A 10,249-nucleotide genomic window follows, 5' to 3' on the forward strand; every position below is an offset into this window, starting at 1 on the left:
ATTTTCCATCTAATGTACATTCACATGTTTTTTATGTTCATTTTAAGTCTTTTTTGATGTGAAGCACTTGTAATTTGGTTGTAAAGCACTTTGAGCTGCATTTTTTTGTATGAAAGGTGCTATACAAATAAAGTTATTATTATTATTTTAATTATCACAGTGAACAAGGAGACATCCAGCAGTTAAACTTTTAAATGAAAAAATATTTGCATGTTCATAGATTCAGAATTTTTAACGGGGGAGAAGGAGTCAATGCCATTTTAAGGATTTTAACATAGTAATTATACTTTATGTGGGAATTACCATATCACACACACATTATTGTTCAATGCAGTCTTAAACGTGTCTGGAAGGGTGATCTTTAAATTTTTACTTCACTTACTTGCTTTACTTTACTTAAACACCACTACTCATCTACTTGAACCAAAACCTGTGCAGCAATTATCAGTTGCTGTAATTCACCATCTGTCCAGCAAGTGGCGGTACTTGATTACATTGAATACCGAGGGAACAGTACAGGAAATACAGGAACTGAAGAAGAAGAATGAGACGAATAACGGCCTGACGCAGTTAGTTGGTGACTGCATAAATTGGGATATACCATGAAGTAATGGTTAACTGTAGCGGACTTTGGATGCTGCTGTCCAAATCTTTCACGCCGGTGTACAAGGTCGGTGTTTTAAATGCGGAGACCAGGCCGTCCTGCTAGCTAAATCTGTGTTATTCTCTTTTCGTTTAAGGAGAAGCTTCACTTCTTCTGCTTTATCTCGCTTGAAGAACATGAACTCCATTTTTGCGACGGAAACAGTGTTGTGAGTGTTTTTAAACTAAAACCGTTATTTGAAGTCATGGCGAACGACTTGGTGAAGTCGTTCGTGCAGATGTGCAGTTATCTGCAGGAGCCCTGCCATGTAGCGAGGTTTCAGAGGATCTGCGGCGTTAAGGGGACCTTCCCTGACAAAGCGACCAAGCCGGACAGCGGGCAGCTGGACCCGGACCTTCCCGGGGTGAGGAGGAGGGCGCAGCAGGGGGGACACAGCGTTAGTCTGGGGAACGGGGCCGCCGCCGGGGATGCGAGCGTATCGCGGGTTAATGGGATGCAGGGGGACGTTACCGCCGGAGCCGGGCCTGAAGGTGCAGACGCAGACACCCCAAGAGCAAAACCCCTCCGGAGAAACTCCCTGACCGGAGATGTGGGTCAAGAGTTCTTGATTCACAACAAGTTTCTGTTCTACCTGTTCACGTTTGGTACCGAGCTGGGCAACGAGATGTTCTTCATCGTCTTCTTCCCGTTTCTCTACTGGAACATCGACGCCCTGGTCAGCAGGAGGCTCATCATCGTCTGGGCCTGGAACCTGTTCGTGGGTCAGTCCACCAAGGATATGGTCCGCTGGTCCCGGCCGGCTTCCCCACCTGTGGTGAAGGTGGAGGTCTTCTACAACTCCGAGTACAGCATGCCCTCCACACACGCCATGACCGGCACCGCCATACCCGGCTGTCTCTTCATGTTGTCCTATGGACGGTGGCAGGTGAGCAGCTGTTACACACACGGTTCAAAGTTTCAGCTGAAAAACAAACAAACAAACAAAGTATTGCAATGCAGTTACTGCAAGCACAAGACAAAATCAAATACCACATTAGTATTGTAGGGATGACCATCGGTGCTTTCACAAATATTTACACAATGAGATTTCTGATAAACTATCAGGAGTAATGTGGATATAATGACTAAGTGGGTAAAGAAAAATAATAGAACAGCTAGATCAGTCTGGTAAGTTCAGAAAAGTACATCTCTTTACTGTAATGCAGCCTTTAAAACCATGAAAAGACAACATTTATGCCATATCAATTTAAGACAATATCTAGTTTCATATCATGATATTGATATAATATCGATATATTGTCCAGCTCTACTGTATGTAGAAAAGTACAACTACAAGTTGACATGACAAAGAGGGCAAACTGCCCCAGACCCTCAGACAGGGTCATTGTTTGGCAGTTAGTTTCTGGTAATTTGATTCAATGGAAATTTAGTTGGTAATAGTTTGTTGTAGAGTTGAAATGATTAGTTGATTCACCAATTTTGATAACCAGTATAACATTTAAGTGATTCTTTAAGCAAAAATGTCAAATATTCACAGGTTCCAGCTTCTCAAATGGGAATATTTGTAGATTTTCTCTGTTATATGACACTTAAATATCTTTGCAGGGCCCACAGCTAGTTCTTGCCCTAAAAGGCAGTAATATATGTGTAGCTGGAAATGTGTTATTACAGACTACCAAGAACAACCGGATACATCTGAACTGACAAACATCACAATGCTAGGCCACTTTTATTCTCCTTCTTCATGTTGCATTAGGATTCAGTGGTCCAGCTTTGACCTACAGGATATGAACATGCTTTGATAACCCCCCCGAGAAGGGGGGCTTTGGGCTAACACACTAAAGTTCCAGACACTCAAGGGCCCCAAAATCCACAGTATCAAAAGCTGATGAATCTGCAACATCTTTCCACATGCAGAATATTTCAATATATGTATTTGTGCAGGTAAAATCTAAATTAAAAAAGACCAGAGTTCCAGAAACACACAGAGCACCTGACCTAATAAAATATAAAAAGCCCACATGACATTTTTTCTTCAGACCCCCTCAGTGTCTAGGAGAGTCAGTGGGCCAGTCTGGCTAAAGGAATGGAAAAGCACAGACTGCCCTTAAATCCCTGTTAATCCTTGCTACCCAGTCTCATATGAAGCACAACAGCTCAGTCTGAACAATAAGAGGAGCATTAATGCTTAGAAGATATAGGCGATGCTCTCAGCTGCTGTGCTTTATATAAAAGCAGGTAACATGGATTAACATGATTAATGGCAATGTGCCTTTTAAAAGAGAAACCAACGGAGTTGTTTGTTTAGAAGTGATAGGGTGTGTCAGAGAAATACGCATGATGAGTGAGAAGGAAGCTTTGTTTTTTAAATAAACAAAGACTCACTGGTTCACATTGTTGCAGGGAGAGACTAGTGTTTGTGTTTTAGGGGAGGAGAAAGTATCAAATTACATTTCAGTGTACATTCTCATATAAAGTATTGATGGACACTTGTGCAACAAAATGTGAAATGAAATGAACAAAATAGTAGAGACAGGAATGAGAGAGAACATGAGTTGTCCCAGGAGTAAATATGTTTTCTGGTTGAGATGGAAAAAAAGGGACTTTTGAAGGTTTCTTCACTGCTGTGGAATCAAGAATGAGGAGTGAAGTAACAGCCAGGTCACACAGCTCAAAGCAGTGAAACTTGTTCACCCGCTGATAGCGCTGTTAGAGTTTGGAATTTCCACCATCATGATTGAGCAAAGAGATAAACAAACTTTGACTCACTATGACTGACAAGGATAACTGATAAAAATGTCTTAAATGCTGATAAAATGTAAGACACACACACAAAAAAAAAACAGCTACAAATGTGTTTTAAGTCTGTAATCGGTTTGTGATGAGCGACAGGTACTCAGACTTGATAACAGACAACATATGGAGAAATCATTCAGTGGACTCTGTCCTTTTCCATGGCAGAGCCAGGCTCCATATCATAAAGAGAAGAGGCAACAACACTTAAATGCTGTTCTTTTAATTAAATTATTACACAAACAACAGAAAATTTTTGGTTAATCAGCCTCACTCAGAAGTAAAGCCCAACAGGTTCTTGATTTCTGAGGCCGATGTTGATGTTTGAGAGCTTAAAAATGCGATCATGACATATTTCTGCAAATATACATGACATAAACAAACATTTTTCATATGTGTCTCTAAAAATTGTGACCAGAACAGAACGTTTTACAGTGAAAAGACAAACACAGACATTGAAAAGAAGAAACAGTGCGAGATGACAGAAGGGTGTTGGTGTCGAAAGAAAAATCTGGAAAAAAAAAAAAGACAGACCGAGGGGTCACTGCCACAGAGGAAATAAGCATCTCAAGTGTTTTTAGTTGTACACCTACACAGGGGCTTTGAACTGAATACAGGCAGCCGGTTGAACTGCTTGAACTCCCGCTCAGAGTCATCAAGTTCCCTGCAGGGTCGAAACTTTGAAGGTTGAAGAACTGAAACATTCAAGAGAAAGAGGTACAAAAGGTTACAAATGATAAGATGGGGACCATAAACAGTTGCCAGGGCAGGGAGAAGATTCAAAGCATTAGATAAATAGTGTTAAAACACCCATTTTCACACAGTGATCTTTGCATACACTTCTTTCAAGGATAAGAATTCTCTTCTAAATTAGCTACGAGGCTTTGTTGTATGTAAACTGAGTACAATGCTGCAAGAAACAATGGTGCTTCCTGTTTTTTAAAACAAGGAAATATTTGGTCTTGCAAAATTAATCCATGATCTTAGTGAAGAGGCGCTTTCTCCCAGAAAACCATGGTCTGTATTTTTGTCATGTTTGAAGGTTCATACTCTTCAGACAATATAGCTAAAATAACTTTAATAAATATAATGGTTTTATTTGTATAGAAGTTTTCAAGCAAAGGGCATAATGTGCTTTCCAGTGCAGGGAAGACAATCATACATATAGAGCAACAATTGCATAAAAGACAGTAACATATAAAATCATCCATCATCTGTGTAAAAGTTTTAATGCAGTGTGTTTGTGCTCTCTCTCTCATAGTACCCTTTCCTCTTCGGCTTGTGCGTGGCTCTCAGCTGGAGCATCCTGGTCTGTGTAAGCAGAGTCTACATGGGGATGCATTCGGTTCTGGTAAGCATATTTAATAAATTATATAAAATAAATAACCCCTCATTGAAATATGAGTTAAATCAATATAAAAAGGGATGCTGCTCCATCTAGACCCTTTGCCTCCACTGCCACTTATAGGCTTTTGTCATTTACAGCCCCAGCTCAACAGGATAACTCAATAGGGTGTATCTCGGCTTGGAAAGTGAATCGCTTTGAACTTCTGGTGCCACTGATTTTATATTATGCAACATCAAATGCAGTGGGCCTGGAATTAAGTCATTTTTAGGGCAAGGTCACTTTGATAAATACAAATTTATTGGGGCATGAAGGCCAAAAACCAATTGTGCAATGACAGTAAGTGATAATTACATTGTATGAAGACAAAACAATACAATCAACAATTAGTAGTCAGTGTATTGAAAAACAGTACTGAGTTTATTGAAACTGTACACTGAATGTTTGACTTTTCAACAAAATGCTGTCTGATTTCTTTTAAAATGTGAACAATTCATTACATTAATTGTTAGTATTATATTTGAATGATAAAATAACACCTATAAATGGGCTAAGAGTGATCAAAATTCACCTGTGTCAACACTCATGAAACTATAAGCATTTGAGTCTGAGATCATAGGAGCAGACACAAAAATGACTTAAAACACTTTTTTACATGTTAAATATTTAACACATTGATGAGAAACTTCACAAGGAGACACTAGGTTGAGAGCTATGTTTCTGTTAGAGCACAAAATAGGTCCTTATGTCCTCCTTGTGTCCCCCTTTTTCATATTAATAACATATCTAGGAATTTTCAATAAATGATTAGTGGAAAGAACCAATAAACAAATCAAAACCTGTAGATAAGGTTGATAAAGACTAGATAACAGGGAACTGAAGTTAGTGGATGTGGCTTTTGCTCAGCATCACTCAACACTATTTACACTACACTGTTTATCAGTCAACACACTCATCAACTCAAATGTGAGGAAGGTTACACAGCGTCTCCTACAGAGCACAAAACAATGGTTTTTTCGTTTATCTGATGATAAAATACAGTAGATATTGAGAAGAATCTGATACTAAAGTATAAAGTGATTTTAACTTTGTATGTCATTAAAACTCACCTAATGACTCATCAGTGTGTTTTGTAGGACTGTAGGTATATCAAACGTGTTTTTAAGAGTGCAAATGTAAATACACTGCTATTAAAAAGTTTTTTATAACAAATATACCTGGTTTACGATCATTTATTTCCGTGTATTGCAGGAAGTGATCACTGGCTTCCTGTACAGCCTCCTTATTCTAGCCTTCTTCTATGAAGTTTTGGACAAGATCGACAGCTTCTACATGATGAACCACTATGCTCCACTTGTGATTATCATCTCACATGTGAGCCTCGGACTTGTGGCTTTCTCCCTGGATTCCTGGAGCACCTCTCGGGGCGACACAGCTCAGGCCCTGGGCACTGGGGCTGGGGCTGCTTTGGCTACCCATGTGAACTATCAGTTGGGGCTGCTAGTGGATCCACCGCTGACCTCGCTGCCTCTAACTTTACCATCAGTCAGCATTAGCTTGGTGGTTTTCTCCCTGTTGCGCTTCCTCATCGGAGTTGCTGTCCTCCTCGTCACGAGAATGGTTATGAAAGCACTGACTATTCCGTTCTTATGTCGACTGTTTGGACTGCCAACAGATGATTTAAGACAGGCGAGGCAGCACATGAAAGTAGAGCTGCCATACCGTTACATTGTCTACAGTGTTGTTGGTTTTAGTTGTGTCTGTGTGGTACCTCTTCTCTTTAGGATCTTAAACCTTGCCTGAGTGTTGTGTGCAAACTGTAATGCACTACTGACATCTTCACCTACATTACATTGTGGTCTTTTGACACAAGATAAAGGCTGTTTCTGTACGACAAAAACTGATTTTAAAGGATAAATCTGATGATATTCTATATTTTTCTTATTGTCAACGTATCCCATGAAAAGACCAAAACCAAAAATGAAATTCAACTGACATGTGTTGCCTGTGGAGCTCAGGCGTGATATAGCTTCTTCCTCTGCTCCACAGACCTCCATTGTTGTTAAAAAACTATTGAAAACACATCAGTGAGCCACACCTTCGCACTGGGTGACATGTTCCTTTATTATCGTGAACATGGCCATTGTTTATTTTGAATCAGTCCCTCATACACCTTCCTGTGGCTGTAAATACATCTAATATGTACTAATCTGCAGTTGAAAATAGTCCCCAACAAATGCTCTATTTATGAGTATCGTTGGTCAAAAAAATGCGTATTTGCTAGCACTTTTTGAAAATCAGTAGGAACAAATGGGCTTGAGGCTGAGGACCACAGACAAGTTGGGAAAGTTGGAAAGTATTGAGACAGACTAACACATCGTTGGTTTTGATCTTTCATGTTTCTACAGTAACAAAAATCTAAAACATCACTTGCCTTATCCTTTAAGCTACACCTGTGGTCAACACACTTAAAGGTAGAGTCAGTTATTCTGGAGAAAGATTGTTGACATTTGAACTGAACACCCAAACAAATACAGAAGCTACGTCCCCCAAATTCATGGACGCTCATTGCCATGGTAACGACCAAAAGAGAAATATGGTGGAATCCAGAGTGATGAGTCAGCTGTAGAGTCACTTCTGTTCCTCTCACACATTATAAGCGGCCTCAACCACTTTTTACTCGACCTGTGCTCAGCGTCTCTGTCCACAGACGCAGCCGTCTGTCAGCTGCAGCTCCTGGGGAGTTGAAATGACAGCGGCCGGTCAAACTGCTTTCACCAGGCTGACTGACGACAGAAATTTACTGAACCAAAATAGTCAGCTCTATGGGAAGAAATTGACATTGTTTGTATTTATTGATAGGGTAAATAAGTTCAAAACACATATACTGCAGGATATTTGTGTGATTTAAAAAGCTGCTTGCTCAGATTACGCTTCACTAAACGTGATAGAAACAGACTCAGAGTGTAAAAAAATACAGGGGGGTCTCCGTGAGACTGTCTCAGTTCAGTGTGGATTGATACATTTAATAATATACACACACAGACACCTGCTCTGATGACTTCCCCCTATCTGGTACATGACCATGAACCCTTGCTGCTGATTGGCTGGAGTAGTGTGTGGCTCGCTCCGAGCTACTGTGTTTACATGCCCATTTGCAGAGCCTGTGCTGTGTATGGACACTGGATTTTTTTTCAGCGCACACACAGAACAGACAGCTAGTGGACCGTGAGCAGATATTCACTGAATTTGACAAAAAGTGTATTGGATTAGAATCACTGACTCGACCTTTAAGTGTTAACTGGAACTTTGAGAATACAAAATTTATGTATTCGCAAAAGATGTACTGATATGATGCCTGTATTCATCATTGAGGAATCTATTGTACATTTCCTCCCCTTGATCAAAAAATATTAAAATGTTAGAATGTTAAAGAATAAACCAAACAATGAATCAGTAATGTGTGAAGCCACTTCACTTCTCTTTTGTTGCCGTGCTTAAATGCAAATCAGCCTGTAAGCAATAAAGTATTGTAAGTATTTAAGTTTGCATTTGTCAGGGTAACATGATCTCTATTTAAATCTGTTTTTCTCTTTGAGCTGATATGTAGTGTCATCGCTATTTTTCTACTTTACCATAGTCAGCATTATCTTATAACTTCCTCTTAGTATTTTTCTTGTCCTGCAAAAGGGTTTCAGATACAATTGTTGGTAATTTTGGTCCAAATGTAAGTCAAGTGCTCTTTGAAAGATTAACTTAAAAATATGAAATTAAAATAACATTTTTGATAAATTATTTTACCATCTTGACTAACTTGAGTGGAAAGAAATCTAATAAAACTATACATACTTAATTATTAGGAAATCCAGACATTTCAGCTGGCGCTTCTAAAACAAACTACAGTATGTAAAACCCCAGCACTTGTCTGAATGTTGCAAATGTTTATTTCCTGTTGTAATGTTCTAATAATGGTTTGCTCCAATATTAATGCCAGAGCACTTATATTATGAGTACTCAAGGAATATTTATAGGTCTATTATTGCCATCAATCCTCTCTGTTATGCAAGGACCGTGTACAAGGAAAATAAAATATTTAAAAAAAATTTTTTTTTGAATCTATTTCTTTTTTTTAATTGCTGCGATTGTATCTTTCTTGTGAAGAAGTGTCATGGGAGGTCCAATCAATGCATCTGAGATTTTAGACTAGTGTCCACACATGTAATCTTCCTGTACAAAAACCAAAAACTCTAAATTGACACAGAAATCTCAGATTTCAATTGACAACATCACATATTTTTCCATATTTTTTGTTGGCTGGAAAACATAATCAGATTCATCAGCAAGTTATCAGTAATTAGAAAGTAATTCATACATATTTAGTTTGAAATTAGTCCTATTTACCAAATTACAATAGAAAAAAAATGTTTTGGTAACATTTGATAAGCTTTTGTTCCAGCAAGGTAATTCGACATAAAGAAAATGTGTTGAATGCTTTAACAAATCCAAATGTAATTGAATTTTCTGATTACTGATTGATTGGTGTGTAAGTAATAGTTGCATATGCATGCAAACTACTGCACACTACTACAAAAATACAGGATAATAGAAGTTCTATTGTTTTGATAGCTTGAAATACAAAAACTATTCAGGGAAGGTATGCAGTGTAGGCCTGGGTCGTATTTTTCACTCACTGATGCCAAATAGCACATAGGGTTTCTTGTTTAACCTTTGAGCAAGTTAGATAAGGTTTTAGGTTTTAATCTGGCTTGTAGTCCACACTTACATCGAGCCTTGTCAGCCTCACAGGTCTTCTCTGTGCTGTTCAACTGAACTTTGGTTGATGGCTGTTAATCAAGAGGATCCACAGGGGTGAGTACGATATACACTGCACTGATACCAATATACATTTACAAGCTAATGAAAGATTTTAACTGTTGATGGCAGTAATTCAAGCAGTAATACTCAACAAGAACTTAACCGGGCATGAATAAGAGGACCATATACTGTATATGGTTGAAAATGCTTTTTTTCACCATTATAAAACATGGAAACATTTTCTTTCTTACTTAGTTGTTACATGATTAGATATTATTCAAGCTCTATTTTAGAGTTTCTTGTGTATCTCCAAGTTGTTTTAATATCCTCATTCTCAGTGTCCAGATGTGGCTCACATTATCTCTAGAATAGTACTGACAGGACACTAAAAGTGACTAAACTGACTTTTTATTATGTATTAATTCCTTAATATCTAGAAACAGTAACTCCTGGGTTTGCCAGTGTCATAGTATATTTTTGTATCTTTTCAGACATACATGTACAGTAGACCTTATGTCACTGTTTGAAAAAGACGTTTTGGAGAAAGCTAACTTTCTAATTTCTTGAAATGCTATATTTGTAATTGTCGTCAAGAGGAAATGTGTTAGAGCCATTTATACAATAGAAACATACAGTACTTGTAAATTATATAAATTTTGCTGTATTTGATTCGGTAAGATAACAAGCAGTTT

General features: G+C 38.4%; 1 protein-coding gene across 1 annotated transcript; it reads left to right on the forward strand.

Annotated features, from left to right (window-relative positions):
• Positions 1 to 341: 341 nt before the first annotated feature.
• LOC122999315 (sphingosine-1-phosphate phosphatase 1-like) lies at positions 342 to 8,214 on the forward strand. Its single transcript, XM_044376142.1, has 3 exons — positions 342 to 1,529; positions 4,659 to 4,748; positions 5,994 to 8,214. The coding sequence occupies exons 1-3, from the start codon at positions 849 to 851 to the stop codon at positions 6,543 to 6,545; spliced, it is 1,323 nt and encodes a 440-aa protein (XP_044232077.1). The 5' UTR covers positions 342 to 848; the 3' UTR covers positions 6,546 to 8,214.
• The last annotated feature ends 2,035 nt before the right edge of the window (positions 8,215 to 10,249 follow it).

Source organism: Thunnus albacares, chromosome 16, assembly GCF_914725855.1.
Source record: "Thunnus albacares chromosome 16, fThuAlb1.1, whole genome shotgun sequence".
NCBI classification, from domain to species: Eukaryota; Metazoa; Chordata; class Actinopteri; order Scombriformes; family Scombridae; genus Thunnus; species Thunnus albacares.

Excerpts from the sequence above, each read along its gene's own strand:
- LOC122999315 (XM_044376142.1), top strand. The coding sequence starts at position 849 with ATGGCGAACGACTTGGTGAAGTCGTTCGTGCAGATGTGCAGTTATCTG. Across the intron at positions 1,530-4,658 it reads TGTCCTATGGACGGTGGCAG|TACCCTTTCCTCTTCGGCTT; the intron begins GTGAGCAGCTGT and ends TCTCTCTCATAG. Across the intron at positions 4,749-5,993 it reads TGGGGATGCATTCGGTTCTG|GAAGTGATCACTGGCTTCCT; the intron begins GTAAGCATATTT and ends CGTGTATTGCAG.